The following is a 21,257-nucleotide window of genomic DNA, read 5'->3' on the forward strand; positions in this document are numbered from 1 at the left end:
CAGCCCCTCTGCTCGGCGAGCGCCCGTCTCGCGACACGTCCGCGCTACGCCGCGGTGCATTGTGGGGCTCGTAGGCCCGCGGCCGGCGGGACTACAGGCCCCACGATGCACCGCGGCGGCCCGGCCCGGCCCGGCGGGCTCGTTGCATCAGCGGGCGGCGCGGAGCGTGGCCGGCGAGGATGCGGCTCTACCTGAGCGAGGGCAGCGCCCAGGGCCTCAAGGTGCTGGCGGCGGCCGGGGCCAGCGGGGCCCGCGTGCGGCTGGAGCGGGTCCCCCCGGACGGTGAGTGGGGCGGGGCGGGGCGGGGCCCGCCCCCCCGAGTCCCCCCCGGCCTCCCCCCTCCCCCCTCCCAACCCCCCCAGCGCCCCCCCGGCTCCCTCCCAACCCCCCAGCCCCCCCCCCGAGTCCCCCCCAGCGCCCCCTCCCAACCCCCCCCAGCGCCTCCCCGGGCTCCCTCCCGCCCCCAACCTGCCCGCCCCCCTCCCAACCCCCCCCAACCCCCCACCGGGCTCCCTCCCAACCCCCCAGCGCCCCCCCGAGTCCTCCCCGGCGCCCCCCCCAGCGCCCCCCCAGGGCTCTCCTCCCGCCCCCAACCTGCCCGCCCCCCTCCTAACCCCCCGAGTCCCCCCCGGCGTCCCCCCCTCCCTGCCCCCAACCCCCCAGCGCCCCCCCGGGCTCCCCCCTGCCCCCCTTCCCAACCCCTCAGCGCCCCCCTTCCCAGTCCTCCCCGGCGTCCCCCCCTCCCATCCCCAGCGCCCCCCCTGGGGTCCCCACCCTGCCCCCAACCTGCCCGCCACCTCCTAACCCCCCCCAGTGCCCCCCCCGGAATCCCTCCTGCCCCCCCAACCCCCCAGTGCCCCCCCGGGCTCTCCTCCCGCCCCCAACCTGGGGTGGGGGATTGGGAGTGGGGTGGGCAGGTTGGGGGCGGGGGGGGACCCTGGGGGGGGGCTGGGAGGAGTTGGGGGGGCAGGCAGGTTGGGGGCAGGAGGGGGAGCCCGGGGGTGCAGGGGAGGGGCCCGAGGGGGCCCTGGGGGGGCGGGCAGGTTGAGGGCAGGAGGGGAGCCCGGGGGGGTTGGGAGCCCAGGGTGGGGGATTGGGAGTGGGGTGGGCAGGTTTGGGGCGGAGCGGGGACTCCAGGGGGGGCGCTGGGGGGGTTGGGAGTGGGGCGGGCAGGTTGGGGGGGCGGGAGGAGAGCCCGGGGGGGCGCTGGGGGGTTGGGAGGGGGGGCGGGAAGGAGCCCGGGGGTTGGGGGCGGGGGGGACTCGGGGGGGACTTTTAGTGCTCCACTCCCCGGGCGGTCCTCCCCCATTTCACCCCCTCTGGCCTGGGGCCCCCAGGGCTGCTGCTTCCTCCTTTCCCTACACGTCCACTTGCCCCCCAGGACCCCTCCCGTCCAGCCTCCTCCTGTTCCCCAGAGAACTGTGCCTCCCCCTCCCCCAGGATTACTCCTGGCCATGCCCCTGTGTCCCCTCCCCATGTCATCGCCCCTTTCCTCTCCCCTTTCTGCCCAGGGCACATCCCCTGTGCCCCCTTAGGAGACCTCCCCTCCTGCCCATGGCCCCCTCACAGTGCTCCCCTCTCTTGCCCTGTTCCCCTCCCACCTGGAGCCCCCACAGGTCCTTGCCAGATGTGTCCTCTCATGGACCATCTTCTATGACCCCCTTCCCAATATCCCTAGGGACGCTCCTAGTGCCCTCTCCCCCTTCTCAGGGACCCCGTCTCTACTGCCCCTGTTTCCCTAGCCCCTTCTTCTCTGGGGTCACCTCCCTCAGGGCCCCCCCAATCCCCCCCTTGTTGTGCCTTACTTCCCTCAGGGGCCCCTCAATCCTTCGCTCTCCCTAGGCCCTGGTCTTCTCCTTGGCTCACGCTCTAGTGCCCTAATGCCAAGTGCCTTCCCCTCTGCAGGTCGCGTGGTTCCTTTCCTCACCCACCCGCGGGTGCCAGCCCTGCACCTGGACAGCGGCACTTTCCTCTTCTCCCCAAATGCCATCTGTCAGTAAGTGTCCCCTGCTGGTTTCTGGGCTGGAGGGTCTCCAGCTAATTCACTGGAGGGTCAGCACTCCCTGAGCACACGCTGTCCAGCTGCTGGGTCAGTGCGGCTTCTAGGGTGACCAGACAGCAAATGTGGAAAATCAGGACGGGGTTGGGGGGTAATAGGAGCCTAGATAAGAAAAAGACCCTAAAATCAGGACATCAGGCCACCCTAGCCGCTCCTGGGAATGGTGCCCCCAATGGTGCCTGCTGCAGTCGGACAAGGAACTTGGCATCTTGCTGTTCTCGGGTCCTGCCCTGTTCTTGGGCAATCAGCGTTCAGGGCTGGGTCCCGCCCCTGGATCTAGGGCCTAGCAACCCTCTGGTTTTGCTGAAGTGTTTCCGGCAGCTTTCAGGGCCCAGTGGGGGAGGAGTTCCTGGTTGGGAGGTGATGGCGGTACCTGGGGAGTGGGCTCTGGTGCAGCGTTTCTCAAATGCGGGGTCTGGCCACCAGGGGCCATAACAGCCGGCGGGGGGGGAGTGCAAAGTATTGGCCTCTTCCCTCCCTCCCTGTTGCTCCTGGGTGCGCAGCCCTGCACTGGCTCTGGAGACAGGTGGGGCACAACATTGGAGGTGCAGGGCCGAGGAGCAAGGTTAGTTCTCGACCCAGTGAGGGGTTGGGGCTCAGGCTTCAGCCCTGGGGTGATTGGGCAGCAGCGGGACTTTGGGAGCCTGACCGTGGGCCTTTGGGTGCCGACCCCCAGCTTTGGGCTCTGGCTCCAGTACTGGGTGCTGGTCCCAGCTGCACGGCCGCGGGCTCCAACTCCCAGCTTCAGCTCTGACCACGCAGCGGTGGGCGCGGACACCTGGCTCCGCCCATTGCCCTGGGCTTCTGCTGCCTCCCTTGGCCCCCCCATGCATCCCCCCATGGCCCCTGGTTCCCGCTGCCTCCCCCTCTCACACCCCCCACCCCCTTCCAGGGTTTAATCTGTCCTGGGGCTTGCCGAGAACTGATATTAAACAGGCAAGTGTCACTTTGTCCAGCACACTTACTACATGAAGAAATGACAAGGATTTGGGTGCGTGTGTGTGTGCACGTTTGTTTGTCTCTCCTAATGTTAATTAAGTGTTTTAGGAAAACGTGTCAGTGCGGCCGCCAGCGAGAGTTGGTGACTGCCCTCTGAGGCCACCATAAAACTTGAGTCCCCTGCCTGGTGGCTCGAGCAAAGGGGACATTGGGACTCCTGGGTCTGTTCCCAGCTGTGCCAGTGACCTGCTGTGTGAGCGTGGGGAAGTCAACGCTCTGGGGACAGGCGCTGAGTGGAGTTACCTGGGCTGCAGAATCCCCTGGGCTGGATCTGCTGTGTGCATTCAGCGCTCCCTTTCCTTCCTGTCCTGCAGGTACTTCTTCCTCTTAGCTGGAAAGGAGCCTGACGATCTCACCAATCAGTGGCTTGAATGGGAAGCAACGGAGCTGCAGGTGGGTCACCTGGAGAAGGCCAACTTGGCAGCAACACTCCAGGGCACGACGCTGATGGGGCAAAACGTGGGCTCCCTTCGACGCGGCTCCCGCCCAGCTAAACCTTTGTCTCTGTCCTTAGCCGGCCGTGTCCACAGCCCTGTATTGCCACCTGGTGCAAGGAAAAAAAGAAGAAGTTCTAGGGGCCATCAGGAAACCGTTAACCTACATTGATCAAAGCTTGACCAGCAAGGCCACTCCTTACCTCGCCGGGGTGAGTAACGTACTCCCCAGTGTACGGACTGGGGAAACCGAGGCATGCTGAGCTGAAGTGCCTTGTGTCTCCCACAGCAAGGGCATGGCCGGGTTGGGAATAGAACCAAGGAGCCCTGGCTTTTGGTCCCCTGATCTTTGGAATCGCTTAAATCGTTAGCACAGGGGAGCCCCGACTTCACCCCACAAAGGGTCACGCGGGCAGCTGGCCAGGTGCTCAAAGTCACGTGAAGGAAGCCGCTTGTAGCGTCTGTCTCTGATGTGGTGAGCTCTGCCTGCAGAGGACAAGTGCCAGCATGCAATGCTAGCATCTCGCTCGGGGCTGCAGGGACATACCGCACTCCTGCAATAAACATGGCTGCACAAAGACAGCCCTGGCTGCTATGCAGAGACCCCCGGCATCCGGCTCCCCACTGCTCTCACCCTCACGTGCTCTGCTTTCCTCTAGGAGGCAGAATCAGTAGCCGACTTTGTCGTGTGGGCCACCCTTTACCCTGTGTTGCGGGATGAATTCGGCCTGCCAGGTAAGAGCTGCTGCCGGGAGCCGTGGTGCTGGTGCCCCGAGGGTCTGCTCAGCACTGGGCGCCTGCGCCCATGTGGGATGACGCTTTTCTTGGCCTCTTGGTGCTGACACCCTTCTCCTCTTTCGAAGATGAACTGCAGGCTCTGAGGAGCTGGTTCCAGACCATGAACCTCTTGGAGCCCTGCAGAAGTGCCGCGGAGTCCGTGCTGACGCCCAAGGGAGCCCAGGAGTTCAAAGCCTATCTACAGAAACAGCCAGGGCCCAGCCTGCACTGGGAGAAGCCAGCAACTAACGAGCCAGAGGTACTGTCCCCCACTTCGCTCTGGCACGGCGGCCCCCCTGCCCGGGGACTGGCTGCGCTAGGTGGACCTGGGGACTGAGCCAGGCTGGGGATTCCCGCAATTCTTCAGAACGCAGAAGCTGTCTCAGGCCCCGTCTGCTCAGCCATGGACCCATCCTGCTGCTGCTCTGTGCCCGGCCCAGGGCCCTGGGGGGTACGGTGGGGGGTATCCTTGCTGGTCAGAGAAACCCACAGGCCTTTAAACAGCGGCTGTTCTGAGCTCTGGGCCCCAAACCCAAGTGTGTGTGTCATAAAACCAGCCGTCGGGGACAACTGAACTGAAACGTGCCTGGGAACAGCGAGGCTTACGGCGGGTGTGCGGGGCGCCTGTTTCGCGGGAGGAAAAGCTCAGAGCCCCCAGCCTGGAGCAGTGCCCGCCCTTCCCCTGGGCATGGGGACGCTCTTCAGCCCCATGTTGGAGCGCGGGGCCCCAGCTGGCAGCTTTCTCTGTCGGTGGCGTTGCCTTGAGCCAAGGCCCTAGCGCTGCCCCGCCCTGCTCACCTGGCGTCCCTCCCGCTAGGAAGAGGAATTGGCCGAGCGCTCGTTGTCGGAGGAAGAAATCGCAGCTGCTGCGGAAGCCTGGCCCAGAGGCCCGGCAGCCCTGCCCGAACGCTGGCAGCCGCCGAGCCCTGTGTGAGTGCCACGGGGTGGGGAGAAGGGAGCTGAACGGGGGGCGGGAGGCGCCGCTGTGTAAGGGGCTGGCTCCGTCACCCATGAAAGGCCCTTTGGCTGGCCCATGATCGCTCGGGGAGCGATGGGAGGGGGTCCCTCGTCCTGTTCTCTCCCTGGGCAGCTCACCTGGTTTGGGGGGCCAGAGCCCAGCCATCTGCCCCCAGCCTGCAGGCCAGGGTTCCCCCACCCCCTTTGTTCTGCAGCGTCCCGCCGTCCCTGGGCGGCTCATGGCCCTTCTCTCCCCAGGCTGCCGGTGGAGGGCAGAAGGAACGTCCTGATCACCAGCGCCTTGCCCTATGTCAACAACGTGCCCCACCTGGGGAACATCATCGGCTGCGTCCTCAGTGCCGACGTCTTCGCCAGGTACGATGGCCCAGGGCAGGCCCCGGCGGTTTGGCAGCTTTGGCCGGGAGCCTCGGCCAGCCCCCAGCGCAGCCCTGCTGGGCTCCCAGAGGAAAGGGGAGCGCAAGGTCTTCCCAGCTGGAGCAGCCGTGTCCCAGCCTGGAGGAGGGCAAGGGTTGGCTGGCAGAGAGGGCCAACTTCTCAGGCTGCAGCCTGGGGGCCCACGCTGCTGTGTGGCCATGAATGGCAGCTGTGGCCCTGGGTACCGCAGCCACTTGTGGTACCAGGGGCAGATGGTCCGTCTGTCCTGTGGGGTCAGTGAGATAGAAGGGTGCCCGAGGACAGAGCTTAGAGGCCACTTCCCAGAGCCTGCCCCACAACTCCCCCCCACCCCACCCAAGGGGTCCAGCACAGAAGCTCTCAAACCCCATGGGCCTCTGCAGCCCCCAAGGGCAGGGGGGCTCAAGCCACCTCCAGGGGATCCCGTCTCCTAAGGCTCTCCCGCTTCGGCCAGGTACTGCCGCCTACGGAATTGGAACACGCTGTATGTGTGTGGGACGGACGAGTACGGGACGGCCACGGAGACCAAGGCCCTGGAGGAGGGGCTGACGCCCCAGCAGATCTGCGACAAGTACAATGCCATCCACGCCCAGATCTACCGCTGGTTCGACATCTCCTTTGACTATTTTGGCCGGACCACCACGCCCCACCAGACCACGTAGGTGTCGCACTGGCACGGGGAGTCACTGGAGCGGGGCCCACGGGGCCGGATTGGGGAGGGTACGCGGGAGCAGCAAGACCCGGGGAGGGAGGACGACCCAGAGCTGGGGAGTGTGGGACACTCCCCAGGGGGCTACCGTGGCTCTGTCAGGACACCGTAGTTGTCCCCTGGGCGTGGCACGTTGGGCATTGATGCCCCGAGCGCTCAGCACTTAACTGAGCATGGACAGCCCCTCCGGACCGAGGCACGACCTGCCCCTCGCGTTCCTTGAGCTGCTGCTGCAGTCTGGGGGCAATGGCTGGCAGGAGGCGGGGTCCCTAGTGTAGCCTTTGCTGGCGGGGGGGCTGTTCTCCCACCGTCCTCCGGCATGTCTCAGGATAGCCCAGGACATCTTCCAGCGCCTGCTGGAGCGCGACATGCTGCGGACGGACACCGTGGACCAGCTGCGGTGCGAGCGCTGCCAGCGCTTCCTGGCCGACCGCTTTGTGGAGGGCACCTGCCCCTTCTGCAACTACGAGGAGGCCCGGGGCGACCAGTGTGACAAGTGCGGGAAGCTCATCAACGCGGTGGAGCTCAAGGTACCACGGTGGGCGGGAGGCAGAGACGCTGTCCCGGCCCTGGCATGCGGGGAGCCAGGGGCATGGCGGGAGATGGGCAGTAAGCGCTTGGCCACTCTGTGTCCCTGGCGTGACACTCCCCGGGGAACCTGGGAAGGCGGCTCTTCATTCGTACCCATCGGCAGAGTCCCTGCCCCATGCACTGTGGTCTCTGCATTCTCCTCCTCCTCCTCTCCTTCCCCCCCCCCCCCCCGCCCCGCTTCACAGGCCGTGTGCTTCCTCCCCGCAGAAACCTCAGTGCAAAGTGTGCAAAGACTCCCCGGTGGTGAAGTCCTCGCAGCATCTCTTCCTGGACCTGCCCAAGGTAAGTGCAGCTGCCCGGGCTTGGGGGCGGTGGAGGAGGGGGGGCAGGAGTCTGGAGGGCGGGGTGGAGAAACCACTCCCCTCCCCATCCTGCAGCAGCGGGTTCTAGCTCCGGCTCATCTCTTGTCCCCCGGCAGCTGGAGGGGCGCCTGGAGAAGTGGTTGGAGCAGTCGTGGGCCACGGGTGACTGGACGGCCAATTCCCGCTTCATCACCCGCTCCTGGATCCGTGACGGCCTCAAGCCCCGCTGCATCACCCGCGACCTGAAATGGGGGACGCCCGTCCCGCTGGACGGCTTCCGCGACAAGGTGAGCTGGGCCGCAGGTGGGCGGGGCTGGAGCCACTCAGCCTGGGACCCCCCCACTGCTCGCTCTGTCACCGGGAGCGTCCTCTGCCTTGGCGCTCCAGCAGGGCGTCTGCCTTGCAGCCGCGGGCCTGCTCTGGGGTGGGCTGCGTCCAAGGAACTGTCTGTCACGGAGTCCCCGGGCGATGCTCTGGGATGGCTCCCTACGAAGCCAGGCAGGACTCTGGGGAAGTCTCTTCTCTGGGAGCAGACTGTCCCCAGGGCAAGAAGCTCACACGGCTTCCACCTTCCTGGGTCTGACCTCGGAGCATTCAGCATCCTCTGCCCCTCCGTGCGCTTCCCACAGCGAGTCCGCCCAGGCAGGGTCTTGGGGCAGCCAGAGGGTCCTGCCCCCCAACTCCACAGTCAGACGGGACTCTCAGCCAGCCAGTAAAACAGAAGGTTTATTAGATGACCGGAACATGGTCTAAAACAGAGCTTGTAGGTACAGAGAACAGGACCCCTCAGCCGGGTCCATTTTGGGGGGCAGTGAGCCAGACAACCCCGTCTGCACTTCACTTCTCGTCCCCACCCAGCCCCAAACTGACTCACCCTCCAGCCCCTGCTCCTCTGGGCTTTGTCCCTTTCCCGGGCCAGGAGGTCACCGGATTCCTTTGTTCTCCAACCCTTTAGCTAATTTATTTGAGCATAAGCTTTTGTGAGCTACAGCTCACTTCATCAGATGCATGCAGTGGAAAATACAGTGGGGAGATTTTATATACAAAGAGAACATGAAACAATGGGTGTTACCATACACACTGTAACAAGAGTGATCAGGTAAGGTGAGCTATTACCAGCAGGAGAGAAAAAATACCTTTTGTAGTGATAATCAAGGTGGGCCATTTCCAGCAGTTGAGAAGAACCTGCGAGGAACAGTGGGGGGAGGGGGGGAGAATAAACATGGGGAAATAGTTTTACTTTGTGTAATGACACATCCACTCCATCTTTATTCAATTCCAGTTCAGCAGTCTCTCATTGGAGTCTGTTTTTGAAGTTCTTTTTGTTGAAGAATTGCAACTTTTAGGTCTGTAATCGAGTGACCAGAGAGACTGAAGTGTTCTCCGACTGGTTTATGAATGTTATAATTCTTGACATCTGATTTGTGTCCATTTATTCTTTTACGTAGAGACTGTCCGGTTTGGCCAATGTACATGGCAGAGGGGCATTGCTGGCACATGATGGCATATATCACATTGGTAGATGTGCAGGTGAATGAGGCTCTGATAGTGTGGCTGATGTGATTAGGCCCTATGATGTCCCCTGAATAGATATGTGGACACAGTTGGCAACGGGCTTTGTTGCAAGGATAGGTTCCTGGGTTAGTGTTTTTGGTGTGTGGTTGCTGGTGAGCATTCGGTTCAGGTTGGGGGGCTGTCTGTAGGCAAGGACTGGCCTGTCTCCCAAGATCCGTGAGAGTGATGGGTCCTCCTTCAGGATAGATTGTAGATCCTTGATGATGCGCTGGAGAGGTTTTAGTTGGGGGCTGAAGGTGATGGCTAGCGGCGTTCTGTTGTTTTCTCTGTTGGGCCTGTCCTGTAGTAGGTGACTTCTGGGCACTCTTCTGGCTCTGTCAATCTGTTTCTTCACTTCAGCAGGTGGGTATTGTAGTAGTAAGAACGCTTGGTAGAGATCTTGTAGGTGTTTGTCTCTGTCTGAGGGGTTGGAGCAAATGCGATTGTATCTAGAGCTTGGCTGTAGACAGTGGATCGTGTGGTGTGGTCTGGATGAAAGCTGGAGGCATGTAGGTAAGTATGGCCGTCAGTAGGTTTCCGGTATAGGGTGGTGGTTATGTGACCATCGCTTACTAGCACCGTAGTGTCCAGGAAGTGGATCTCGTGTGTGGACTGGTCCAGGCTGAGGTTGATGTTGGGATGGAAATTGTTGAAATCATGGTGGAATCCCTCAAGGGCTTCTTTTCCATGGGTCCAGATGATGAAGATGTCATCAATGTAGCGCAAGTAGAGTAGGGGCGTTAGGGGACGAGAGCTGAGGAAGCGTTGTTCTAAGTCAGCCATAAAAATGTTGGCATACTGTGGGGCCATGTGGGTACCCATAGCAGTGCCGCTGATTTGAAAGTATACACTGTCCCCAAATGTGAAATAGTTATGGGTGAGGACAAAGTCATGAATTTCAGCCACCAGGTTTACCGTGACATTATCGGGGATACTGTTCCTGACGGCTTGTAGTCCATCTTTGTGTGGAATGGTGGTGTAGAGGGCTTCTACATCCATAGTGGCCAGGATGGTGTTATCAGGAAGATCACCGATGGATTGTAGTTTCCTCAGGAAGTCAGTGGTGTCTCGAAGATAGCTGGGAGTGCTGGTTGCGTAGGGCCTGAGGAGGGAGTCTACATAGCCAGACAATCCTGCTGTCAGGGTGCCAATGCCTGAGATGATGGGGCTTCCAGGATTTCCAGGTTTATGGATCTTGGGTAGCAGACAGAATACCCCTGCTCGGGGTTCTGTGTGGACTTGTCCTTGTGCTTTTTCAGGGAGTTTCCTGAGCAGATGGGGTAGTTTCTTTTCGTAACCCTCAGTGGGATCAGAGCGTAATGGCTTGTAGAAAGTGGTGTTGGAGAGCTGCCTAGCAGCCTCTTGTTCATATTCCGACCTAGTCATGACGACGACAGCACCTCCGCACAGACACACCCCTAGAACCCCGACCAAGGGTATTCTATCTGCTACCCAAGATGTAGCTCACGAAAGCTTATGCTCAAATAAAATTTAGTCTCTGAGGTGCCACAAGTCCTCCTTTTCTTTTTGCGGATACAGACTAACACGGCTGCCACTCTGAACCCTTTAGCTATCACCTTGCAGGGGGGAGCAGGGCCCAGGCCATCAGGAGACAGAGTGTTGGCCATTTACGTACACTGGCCCTTTGCTCTGCAACAATTACACCCTCTGCCTTATTCCCACCACCTAGAGACTTAAGAAATGCATAGGGGAAACTGAGGCACGCCTACAGTATTTAGAGGAAACATTAAGAACAGTCCCACTTCGTCACACCGTCCTGCTACATCCCTGGGTGCCCCCTTGGCATGGGGGTGCCGTGTATGTGCTCTGGGCAAGGGCAGCAGGCTCAGCCTCGGAGACTGACCTGGCCAAAGGCGAGCGAGCGAGCCCCTGCCTGCAGGAGGAAGCGACTGCAGCCCCCCCCACAGCCGCCCATGTGCCGCTCCGTCCCCACAGGTGTTCTACGTCTGGTTCGATGCCCCGATCGGCTACCTGTCCATCACGGCCAACTACACCGACCAGTGGGAGAGGTGGTGGAAGAACCCACAGCAGGTGAGGCGCCGTTGAACCCGGCCCCCCTCGGTGGGTTGGGATCTGGCCCCAGCTGGGAGGGGAGCTGGGGAGTTGGGACTTCTGGGTTCTGCTCCGGATCTGCAGCCTGTCCGCCCTGCCCCCCCCCGGCTCGTGGTGCCATGGCTGGGAAATGTTCTAGGAGGGAGAGTAGGAATCAATGGTTCCCCGGGGAGATGGGGGAGCCCAGCTGGGACTCGTTAGGAGTCTGGAGTGGGCAGAACTTGCCAAGGAGACGAGAAGGAGCAAGGGACGGGGCAGTGCCCACGGTGCCACCCAGCTCCAGGGCGCATGGGGGCCAGGCTGGCTCTGAGGGTGGGACTGACCCCTTCCCCCGAGCCGTGCTCCTGGGCTTGGCACCACTGGGACTGGACCCCTCCCCCCCCCCTTCCAGGTCCAGCTCTACAACTTCATGGCCAAGGACAACGTCCCCTTCCACAGCGTCGTCTTCCCCTGCACACTGCTCGGTGCTGAGGATAACTACACGCTGGTCAACCACCTCGTTGCCACAGGTACCGCGGGGGGCGGGGGGGCAGTGTGGGGCAGGCCAGTGAAGCTGGGGACGGTGCAGGGGTGGGGGGCCGGGCAGGGCTGGTTGCTAGGGGGCAGTGCTGGGTGGTCCAGAGAGGGGCTGGGATGGGGGAGCCCGGGCAGGGCTGGTAGCTAGGGGGCAGTGCTGGGTGGGCCAGGGAGGGGATGGGGGGTAGGCTCCAGGGGATGATGTGCAGACTCCAGTCTCTCGCACTGTCCCCAGAGTACCTCAACTACGAGGACGGGAAGTTCTCCAAGAGCCGCGGCGTGGGGGTGTTCGGGGACATGGCCCAGGACACAGGGATCCCTGCTGACATCTGGCGCTTCTACCTGCTCTTCCTGCGCCCCGAGGGGCAGGACAGCACCTTCTCCTGGACCGACCTCATGCTGAAGAACAACTCGGAGCTGCTCAACAACCTGGGCAACTTTGTCAACAGGTAGCGGGTAGGCCCCGCGGGGGGCACCAGGTGCAGAGGGATCTGTAGGGGTTGGGAGCTGGGGCAGGCTGTGGATGTGGGAGGAGATGGGCCAGGCTTGGTGTGTGGGGCGGTGAGGGAAAGTGGTGGGGATGTGGCTGACTCTCCCTGCCCCCCCCCCCCCCAGGGCCGGGATGTTCGTCTGTAAGTTCTTCGGCGGGCGCGTCCCCCACATGGAGCTGGGCACGGACGACAAGCGGCTGCTGGCTCACGTCACCCTGGAGCTGCGCCAGTACAACCAGCTGCTGGAGAAGGTCCGGTGCGTCCCGGGGGCTGAGGGGCACCGGTGGGATGGCGCTGGCCCGGCCCTGCCCGGCTGCGGTCAGTGTACGGTGGGGGGCACAGAGTGGCCAGCCCCCAGGGACCCCGCTGCCCTGTGTTGGCTTGTGCCAGGAGGGCGTGGCCTGGGGGGGGTACATGGGGGGTAGCTGGCAGAAGAGGCGTCCGTGCCCCATGCAGCCAGGGACAGCAAGCTGGAGAGATTCCTTCCCCGGCCCATCGTGGCGGGTGGCTGGTGGGTCTCGCCCGCGTGCTCAGGGTCCATCCGGTCGCCGTAAGTGGGGTCGGGCAGGAATTTCCCCCGGGTCAGATCGGCCGAGATTTTCACCTCCCCCTGCAGCAAGGGACCTGGGCAGATCTGAACTCACGTCAATGGTGACTTCTCGAGCGTGGGCTCTGGAACCCAGGATTGGAGGAGGTCGGAGGCCAAAGGTGGGTTGGGGGGCAGGTTGTGGGGCCTGCGATGTGCAGGGCAGACTAGGTGATCACGCTGCTCCATGCTGGTGCAGAGTCTGAGTCCCTGTCTCTTCTCTCCCCCACCCCCCCGCGCGCAGGATCCGGGATGCCCTGCGCTGCATCCTGAGCGTTTCTCGCTATGGCAACCAGTACATCCAGGTGAACGAGCCCTGGAAACGGATCAAGGGTCATGACGCTGACAGGTAGGGAGCAGGGCCAGATCCACCCACCAGCTCACCCCTGGAGGGCAGAGGAACACCCCGGGGGGGAGGGAAATCGGGACTGCCTGGCTCAGCAGGCAGGGGAGCTGTTCCAGGGGCTTAGTTAAGCCCTAGTGACCTGGTGAATGGGCCAAACTCATCTCCCGCCACTTGATATGGGATCCCCTCCCTGCTACCCCGCTCTGCCCCTCACTTCTGACCCACAGTCCCCTGCTCTCCCAGCCCTGGGCTCCCCACACCACAGCTCTGCCCCTCAATCCTGACCTGCAGCCCCCTGCTAGCCCAGCTCAGCCCCTTCTACCCCAAACCTGGGCTCCACCCACAGCTCTGCCTCGCAATCCCAACCTGCCCCACTCTGCTGGTGCCCCTCAATCCCAACCCGCAGCCCCCTGCTAACCTAGCCTCCCCATGGTGCTGATTTCGGCCGTTAGTTTTGCGTCTGGGAGCCAGGCTGACGCCCCCAAACACACTATGAGATTGCTGGAGTCTGTGCCCTGCTCCGCACTCCTCCCAGCTCTGATGGGGGGGGTCCCGTTTTCCAGGACTCGGGCGGGCACCGTGACAGGCGTGGCCGTCAATATCGCCTCCCTGATCTCAGTCATGCTGCAGCCATACATGCCCAGCATCAGCGCCACCATCCAGCGCCAGCTCTGTGTGCCGAAGGCCTGCAATGTGCTGACTGACACCTTCCTCTGCCTCCTACCCCCTGGGCACCAGATCGGCACGGTAGGCATGCAGCCAGGGCCTGGCATGGGGGGCTGGCAGAGTGGGGGGGTGGAGGGAAGGCAGTGGGCAGGCCGGGCGGTGGCTCAGCTGGCTGGGGGTTAATGTCTCCCCCTCTCCTGCCAGGTGAGCCCCCTGTTCCAGAAGCTGGAGAGTGAGCAAATTGAAGCCCTGCGGAAGCGGTTTGGTGAAGGGCAGGTGAGGAAGGGGGAGCCCCAATCGTGATCCCTGCCCGTGGAATCTGTGGCACTCTGGGGCCTGCTCCTACAGGGAGCCATTTCCTGGGAGCTGGAGCAGCCCCCCCAAAACCTCCTGTGTTGCATGACCTGCTGCTGGAAGTAAAGCCCAGCCTCACCTGCTGTGCGGGTGGGGGCTCCCCCGGCTGGCTGACTGGAAGGAAGCACCTGCCCCCCAGGGGAGCAGGGGTGGTGCACAGAAGAGCCCCTGGCTCCTGAGTGACATGACATTGGGAGGGGACCCCGGCCAGCAGGGAGTGAGTGAATCCCTCTGTGCCCAGGGAGAGCGGGAACCCCTTGCTTGCCTTGCCCAGCCGCATGCTTTGCTGTCTTGCTACCTGTCCTCACCTGTTCTCTCCTCTCTCCTTTCCCAGCTGGAAGACTCCACCTTGGAGCTGAAGGTAATGCTCGCCCTGCTCTGGGGCACGCCTGGGGCTTGGCGGGGGCCCGGGTGGGGGCATGAGTGACAACCCCTGTCCCTTCCTTTCCTCCCACCCCCTCCAGTGCAAGGGCGAGATGCTGTGTGGCCCAGCCCTGCAGGAGTTAAGCATGGGTGGTGCCCCCTCCAATGCTATGGGGGTACTGCCCTACATCCTGCCTGGCTCTCCCTCAACCCCCTGGAGAGGGGGCTCCGCTAGGCCTGGCAAAGGCCAGGCAGGGCCTGCTGTGTTGGGACTCCCTGACTTCCCTTCCCCTCCACAGGCACATGTTGCCTACGTGGCCTCGGCCGACGTGACACCCCCTGGGCCTGGGGGAGGCATGGTGCTGGCAGGGGACCCCCAGAAGGCTGAGGAGCTGGCCGAGGAGCTGGCCAAACAGGTGAGTGGCACCTCTGCTTGTGCTCAGGGCAGGCTGCATTCCTGGCAGGGTGAAGCCACCCAGGGCCAGGTATCAGCTGTGGCCCTGCGGTTTGGACTCTCCCCCCACTGGGGCCAGAGCCTCTCCAGCTCTGCATGGGGCAGAAGGGAGCCAGAGCACTGAGCTAACAGCTGCCCTCTGTGCCCAGGCTGACCACGTGCGCCAGCTGAAGGCCAGCAAGGCGGAGAAGGGGCAGATCGATGCTGAGGTTGCCAAGCTGCTGGAGCTGAAGAAGCAGCTGGCGCTGGCTGAGGGGAAGACCCCCGAGCCCCCGGCCCCCAAGGGGAAGAAGAGGAAATAGCTCCTGAGTGCCTCAGAACAGCAGCTCCACTGGCAGTGGTGGTTCTCCCCCTGCTGGGGGGATCTGCACCTGCCCCCTCCAGCCCCCGAAGAAATACCTGTGAGCAGCCCAAGCCCAGCCTCCCCTTTGGGCCCCTCCTGCAGCAGCTGCGCGGAGTGCAAGGAGCCCCCGACCCACCCACAGCCGGGCCGAGCCTACACAAGGACCCGGAGAGCCACGCAGGCATACAGAGTGTAATGGGGGAAGCGCTGACCGCGCAGCGATGTACAATAAAGGGTTTGCTTGACATGCCGTGCCGCTCATTACAACAGCCCCTCCCGCCGCGCCGGGAGTCACCGGCCCTCGTTCAATAGCCGTTAGTCATGGGGGGGCTGTGCCAGCTGGCAGGGGAAAACATGGCTTGGTGCCTGCTAGCCCCAAGCACTGCACTGGCACAACCAGGAGGGGGAGCTCCTGCCATCCAGGTCCTTCGCCAGCTCTCCCCATGCAGCACCAGGAGACGTAGGGCCCCCCGGGGCTGCTGTCTGTCATTCTGCCCAGGGCAGCCACTGGTCCGTTCACCCTCCGGTCCAGCCCCTGGCTCTGCACAGCTGTCTTGGGACAAGGGGGCAACACCCCACCAGCAGGCCTCAGTTCAGTCAGCACCAGGGCCTAGCTGCCCCCCTGTGAGTCCACAGGCAGAGGGCACTGCAGCCCCTTGGGCTCAGTTCAGCCCTACACCTTCTGCAGGTTCACCATGCGCTCGATCAACGCTGCCCTGGTGGCCTCCACCTCCGCGCTCAGCCGCTCGATCTCCTGCTTGAGCCGCTCATTCTCGGCCATCAGCTCCGTCACCCTCCTCTCGTTCTGCTCCTTCTCCCTGCTCTGCTTCTTGCCCTGCCCCTGGGGCTGGCTGCTTCTCTTCCTCTTCAGGCCACAGGCCGGGCCTGCCCCCTCCTCGTCCTCTGTGCAGGTCTGAGCTGGGGAACTCTGGCTGGAGTCCGATTCAGGGAGCCCTGCCAGCTCCTCGGCCGTTCCGCTCAGCAGCTCCAGCAGCTCGGTCGTCAAGCTGGCATCCAGCTCGCAGCTCCCAGGGGCATCACCTGTCGGCTCCACCAAGGGGGCTGGGAAATCCAAGCCCCATAGCAGTGCCGTGGCATCAAGCGTGGCAAGGTCCTTCTAGAGAGAGAGAGAGAGTGTGTGTGTCAGTGGGGCCAAGGGGCAAGCTGGGCTAGTGGACCCCGCCCCCCCCCCCCCCCGCCTGCCCCTCACTCACCTGTTCCACTCCCCCAGGGGGCAGGGATGTCCCCCCATTCTCATCTGAGGACAGCACCTCCTGCAGGTCCTCATACCAAGCCTCCAGCTCCCAGCTGGGCAGGGAGGCAGGTACCGGCTCGGCTGCCATCGTCAGGTCTGGGCCAGATAGTCTCCCTGGCTAAAGAGGGAGAAAACCGTTAGCAGCAGGCCCAAAACCGGGCCCAGGGGGCACCATCCAAAGCTCCCCTCAGCACCCCTACAATAAAACAAACCAGCTGCCCAGCTGCTGGAAGAGCTGAAAGGGGCCACGGGAGAGGCTCTGAAGGCCAACGCCACCTCCCTCAGTCATGCTAGGTAGGGCCATCGGCAGTCAGCCCAGAGGCCAGGCAAGGACACAAGGCCCTGGGGAGAGGGCATCATGGCTCAGCTTGATGCCCTGGCAGGAGGAGCTGTGGGCAGGTGGAGGGCTGCCCTCCTGGGCATCTCCACAGCCTCAGAGTGGGGCAAGCCGGTTCCCCAGCCTTTTGGCATCAGCGAGCAGAAACTCCCTTTCACAGGTCCCACAGAACACTCATCTCAGCTGGGTCCTACCCTAACGTGTAACGACCGGCCCTGGGCCTTACCTGCTCTCACGTGTGGTTATGTATGAACATGCACTTTCTTCTAGAAGACTGCGGGGAAAAGCAAAGACAGAATCAGACAAGGCAGCCGTTTGGCAAATCCCCCCATGGGCCCAGAACCAGGCAATACTAGCAGGGATGGAAAGGACGGTGTGACCCAAAGAAATCTACCGGGACCCACTGCCTGCTCTCCCCTCCAGCGACCCCAGGCCTCCTCCCCGCTGGGAACCGCTGCCTGCTCCAGCCCGGCGTGACCCCAGGCCTCCTCCCCGCTGGGAACCACTGCCTGCTCCAGCCCGGCGTGACCCCAGGACCGCACCCCGCTGGGAACCGCTTCCTGCTCCAGCCAGAGGCTATTTTTAGCCCATGATGTTGTGGGAAGTTTCAAGCAATGAGACAACCCCCCCGCCTGCCCCGCTGTGGCCCTCTCCCAGCCAGCTGCTTCCACCCCACTGCTGGGGGAAGAGCCAGGATCTCCTCCCAAGTGCTAGAAGTGCAGCCACTAGAGGCGTTGCTGCTGAAAGCCGCCCTGAGCCGGGGCTTTGCGGCTGGGATCAAAGGCCAAGGGGAACTGGATTCTCTTGCTCATAGAGCAAAGCTCGGCAGCCTCAGGCCAAACTAGCCTGGGAGCTGCCTCGTCTAACACTGCGCTTGCCCCCATGGTATCTCGGCATCTTCCTGGTAGGGCAAGGTCCCCAGTCTCCTTCTACTGCCCGCCCAGGGGCTCCTGGCCCTCCCTGGGGGGGTTCGCTGGCCAGTTAAGGCAGCATTTCAGAACAGTGCTTCCAAAGTAACCCCCAGAGAAACTCCAAGGGCTTTCGTCAGCCCTCCTGCGCTGCGCTTCTGGGGCGACTGATGCAAGAAGGTGGCTGAGGGAGAGGCCTAGAACCACCTTGGGGCCTGGCTGCATGGAGCTGGCCCAGAGGAGTGGGAGCAGAGGCTGGGTGGCTCAAGGGTCCGTGCAGGGGAACCTAGTGTCTCAGTAGCACAGGGGAAGGAAGTTGTGTTCTCCCCGCCCCCAAAGCCTGCTACAGCTTTGCAGGGTAAGCAGCCAAGGAGCTCCTGGAGCAGGAGGGCCTGGTCTCCGCAGCTCAGCACTTGAGCCATGGGCCCCGCTGCTCATCCCAGGCAAGTCTAATATGCCCCTCACCCTAGCTTAAGTGCCACGGTGGGGTGGAGAGACTTCACAGCAGGAGTCTGGAAGTTGTATCAGGTCCCTAGCTGCCCCTCCCTGCGTGGGGCAGGGGCCTTGGGGTTAGGGGCGCCCCCCCTGCACCACGGTAAGGACACTGACTGCAGGGGTCAGGAAGGGAAGGGCTGGTCACGCACAAGGTCAGAGCTAGGTCTAGGACCCAGGAGTCCTGGCTCAGGCAGTTTCCTCCCTTCCCTTCCCTCCCCGGGACAGAGCAAGAGCAGCCCAGACACTGAATATCTCCCCCCACCCCACGACTCCTGGCACCATCCCTACCCAGAGATGGGACAGAACCCCGGAGTCCGGGCTCCCAACCCCCCCATGGAACCCAGGAGTCCGGGCTCCCTGCCCCGACCCCCGCAATGGAACCCAGGAGTCCGAGCTCCCAGCACGACCCCCGACCCCCCTCCCCCCGCAATGGAACCCAGGAGTCCGGGCTCCCAGCACGCCCCGACCCCCATGGAACCCAGGAGTCCGGGCTCCCAGCCCCCGACCCCCCTCCCCTCGCCATGGAACCCAGGAGTCCGGGCTGGCAGTTTAGCCCTGCCCACAGGGCGGCTGGCCAATGGGCTGGTGATAAGGCCCCAGGGGCTCGGCCCCCCCCGCACCTTCCTGCGCGGCCCCTGCTCCCCCTGGCCCCGGCTCCCGCGCTGCCTCCGGCTCATCCTCGCCCGCATCTTCTCCCTGCTGCTGCCGGTCCGGAACCGCCGCCTCGGCCGCCGCGCGCCCTTTAAGGAGCCCGCATGACGCAACCCTTGCACCAGCTCTGGCCAATCGGCGGCGCCGCCTTGGCAACGCGTCCCCCGCCGTCGGCCAATCGGCCTGGCGGGCCCCGCCCCCTGGCGGTGACACCGCGAGTGCCCGCCGCGTCGCACCCGGAAGTGGCTGCCGCTGGGTCACGAGTCTTAAAGGGTGAGTCACGCGGCGGGTGATGCAACGTCTGGCAACGGGGGCCCGGGCGCGCGGCGAGCCGCTCCGAGAGCCGGCGTGACGTCACGCCACACCCGCCAGCCACTTAAAGGGCCAGACCCAGGGGAGGCGGCGGGGGCCCGGCCCCGGGACCAGCCCCTCCCCCAAAAGCCCCTCCCATCCCAGGGACCCCCTAGGGTAACACCCCCCCTCCCAGGGCCAGGCCCCCCCCCAGAATCCATCCCAGGGACCCCCTAGGGTAACACCCACCCTAAACCCTCCCATCCCAGGGCCAGGCCACCCCAAGAGCCCCCCATCTCAGGGCCAGCCCCCCCAAACCCTCCCATCCCAGGGACCCCCTGGGTAACAACGCCCTCCCAGGGCCAGCCCCCCCCCAAGAATCCCCCCATCCCAGGGATCCCCTAGGGTAACACCCCCCCTTCCAGGGCCAGGCCCCCCCAAGAGCCCCCCATCTCAGGACCAGCCCCCCGAGGACCTCCCCATCCCACGGACCCCCTAGGGTAACACCCCCCCAAACCCTCCCATCCCAGGGACCCCCTAGGGTAATGCTCTCCTGGGCCAGCTCTCCTTGGGGCCAGCTTTCCCCCACCAGGGGCCAGCCCCTCCCCTAAAGAGCCCCCCATCCCAAGGACCTCCTAGGGTAATGCTCCCTCCCGGGTCCAGGCCCCCACTATCCCAGGGACCCCCCTGGGGCAACACCGCCTTCCTCGGCCAGCCCCCCCATCCCAGGGCCTACCCCAGAGCAGGGATCCCCCAGGGTACCTCCCCCCCAGACCAGAGAACCCCACTGAGGCTCCCCACTGTCATGGGGTCCCCGGGCAATGCTCTGGGACTGCTCCCTACGAAGCCAGGTAGGACTCTGGGGGACCCTTGTCTCTGAGCAGCCTGTCCCCAGGGCGAGAAGCTCACGCAGCTTCCACCTGCCTGGGTCTGACCTCGGAGCATTCAGCGTCCTCTGCCCCTCCCTGCGCTTCCCACAGCCAGTCTGCCCAGGCAGGGTCCTGGGGGGCCCAGAGGGTCCTGCCCCCTAACTCCGCAGTCAGACGGGACTCTCAGCCAGCCAGTAAAATAGAAGGTGTATTAGACGACAGGAACATGGTCTAAAACGGAGCTTGTAGTTACATAGACCAGGACCCCTCAGTCAGGTCCGTCTTAGGGGGCAGGGAGGCCAGAGCCCCATCTGGGCCTCCCCCCATTTCCCCAGCCAGCTCCAAACTGAAACTCTCCAGCCCCTTTTCCGGCCTTTGTCCCTTTCCCGGGCCAGGAGGCCACCTGATCTCTGTTCCACAAGCCCTTCAGTTGGCACCTTGCAGGGGAGGGGCCCAGGCCATCAGGAGACAGGGTGTCGGCCATTCTCTGTGCAGACACCATCACACTGGTCCCCTAGGGCGCCGCCACAATCACACCCTCTTAGCCCCCCACCTAGATACTTAAGAAATGCCTAGGGAAAACTGAGGCACCCACACAGTATTCAGAGAGAACATTAAGAACATTCCAACTTTGTCACACCCCCACGCCAAAGATCCCCCAAGACAAGGGCCTGTAGCCCCTGGGGAGGGGCAGACAAGGATCCTCCAGGCCAGAGACCCCCCAGGGCTAGGACCCCCAAACCCATAGGGCCTCAAGGGAGCCCTGGGGCAAGGGCTCCTGCAGGAACATCCCCGGCCTATGTCAGGGAGCCCCCCAGGGCTAAGGGCTCCCCGGGATCCCCCCACGCCAGAGGAGCCCCAGGGGGAGGTGCTGGGGATAGTCTGAGCACATCCCAGTGGAGCTCAGAGGGCTGAGCCCCCAAACCCCCCTACGAAGGAGAGGTTCCACATGAACCCCAAGGGCGTTAGGGAGGCAGCCTGGCCATGGGGTTACATGCCCTGTCTCTGGAATCTCTAGTGGCCACCTATGGGCAGGGCCTTGGCTTCCCCTTTCACTCCCATGACTGCGGGGCTCAGCTTCCTCTGAGGGGAGCACCCCACTCTGCCCCAGCACCCCTCCCTACATGCCAGGGTGCCCTGGCCTGTACCCCAGCACTGTACCCCAGCACTGGGGGCAGGAGGTTGGTGGGATGGCGTCAGACCTTGGACAGTTGGATACCGGGGTGGTGGGGCTGCTGGGCTCCCGTGTCCCCTCAGCCAGCCCCCCGGACACAGGGGGTGGGGGGCAGCACTGGGACAGCTCCCCAGAGTCACCCGCCCCAGTGCTTGGCTCAGCTGCCCCCCTGCTGCCGGGCAGCCCCAGGCAGGTGGCCCTGGCCCACCTGTTACACCGATGTCCGCGCCAGGGCCCAACCTGCCACCCCAGGAACTGCCCGCAGAGGAAGTTCCCCTGAACCCCCGTG

At 63.7% G+C, this 21,257-nt stretch overlaps 2 protein-coding genes across 3 annotated transcripts; one reads left to right on the top strand and one right to left on the bottom strand.

Moving 5' to 3' along the window:
* The first annotated feature begins 133 nt into the window (after positions 1-133).
* Positions 134-15,190, top strand: MARS1 (methionyl-tRNA synthetase 1). 2 transcript variants are annotated; one of them, XM_074935529.1, is made up of 22 exons: positions 134-282; positions 1,906-1,996; positions 3,373-3,451; positions 3,573-3,704; positions 4,152-4,227; positions 4,356-4,528; positions 5,087-5,199; positions 5,485-5,601; positions 6,095-6,298; positions 6,678-6,879; positions 7,148-7,222; positions 7,359-7,529; positions 10,753-10,848; positions 11,261-11,378; positions 11,621-11,834; positions 12,001-12,132; positions 12,707-12,811; positions 13,372-13,555; positions 13,679-13,750; positions 14,163-14,189; positions 14,491-14,607; positions 14,795-15,189. In XM_074935529.1, the coding sequence occupies exons 1-22, from the start codon at positions 180-182 to the stop codon at positions 14,945-14,947; spliced, it is 2,754 nt and encodes a 917-aa protein (XP_074791630.1). In that variant the 5' UTR covers positions 134-179; the 3' UTR covers positions 14,948-15,189. The 2 variants fall into 2 exon arrangements, with proteins under 2 accessions (XP_074791630.1, XP_074791631.1); XM_074935530.1 differs by lacking the exon at positions 14,163-14,189 and having other exon boundaries at positions 14,795-15,190.
* DDIT3 (DNA damage inducible transcript 3) lies at positions 15,180-18,733 on the bottom strand. The gene is made up of 4 exons (XM_074935531.1): positions 18,604-18,733; positions 16,807-16,854; positions 16,203-16,361; positions 15,180-16,105 (listed from the first exon to the last, which is right to left on the bottom strand). The coding sequence occupies exons 3-4, from the start codon at positions 16,329-16,331 to the stop codon at positions 15,662-15,664; spliced, it is 573 nt and encodes a 190-aa protein (XP_074791632.1). The 5' UTR covers positions 16,332-16,361; positions 16,807-16,854; positions 18,604-18,733; the 3' UTR covers positions 15,180-15,661.
* Between the last annotated feature and the right edge of the window lie 2,524 nt (positions 18,734-21,257).

This window comes from Natator depressus, chromosome 20, assembly GCF_965152275.1.
Source record: "Natator depressus isolate rNatDep1 chromosome 20, rNatDep2.hap1, whole genome shotgun sequence".
Taxonomy (NCBI): domain Eukaryota; kingdom Metazoa; phylum Chordata; order Testudines; family Cheloniidae; genus Natator; species Natator depressus.

Coding starts and splice junctions, on each gene's coding strand:
- DDIT3 (XM_074935531.1), bottom strand. CDS start 16,331: ATGGCAGCCGAGCCGGTACCTGCCTCCCTGCCCAGCTGGGAGCTGGAG. Junction 16,106..16,202: donor CCCCTGGGGGAGTGGAACAG/GTGAGTGAGGGG, acceptor CTCTCTCTCTAG/AAGGACCTTGCCACGCTTGA.
- MARS1 (XM_074935529.1), top strand. CDS start 180: ATGCGGCTCTACCTGAGCGAGGGCAGCGCCCAGGGCCTCAAGGTGCTG. Junction 6,880..7,147: donor TCAACGCGGTGGAGCTCAAG/GTACCACGGTGG, acceptor TCCTCCCCGCAG/AAACCTCAGTGCAAAGTGTG. Junction 12,812..13,371: donor AAGGGTCATGACGCTGACAG/GTAGGGAGCAGG, acceptor CCCGTTTTCCAG/GACTCGGGCGGGCACCGTGA.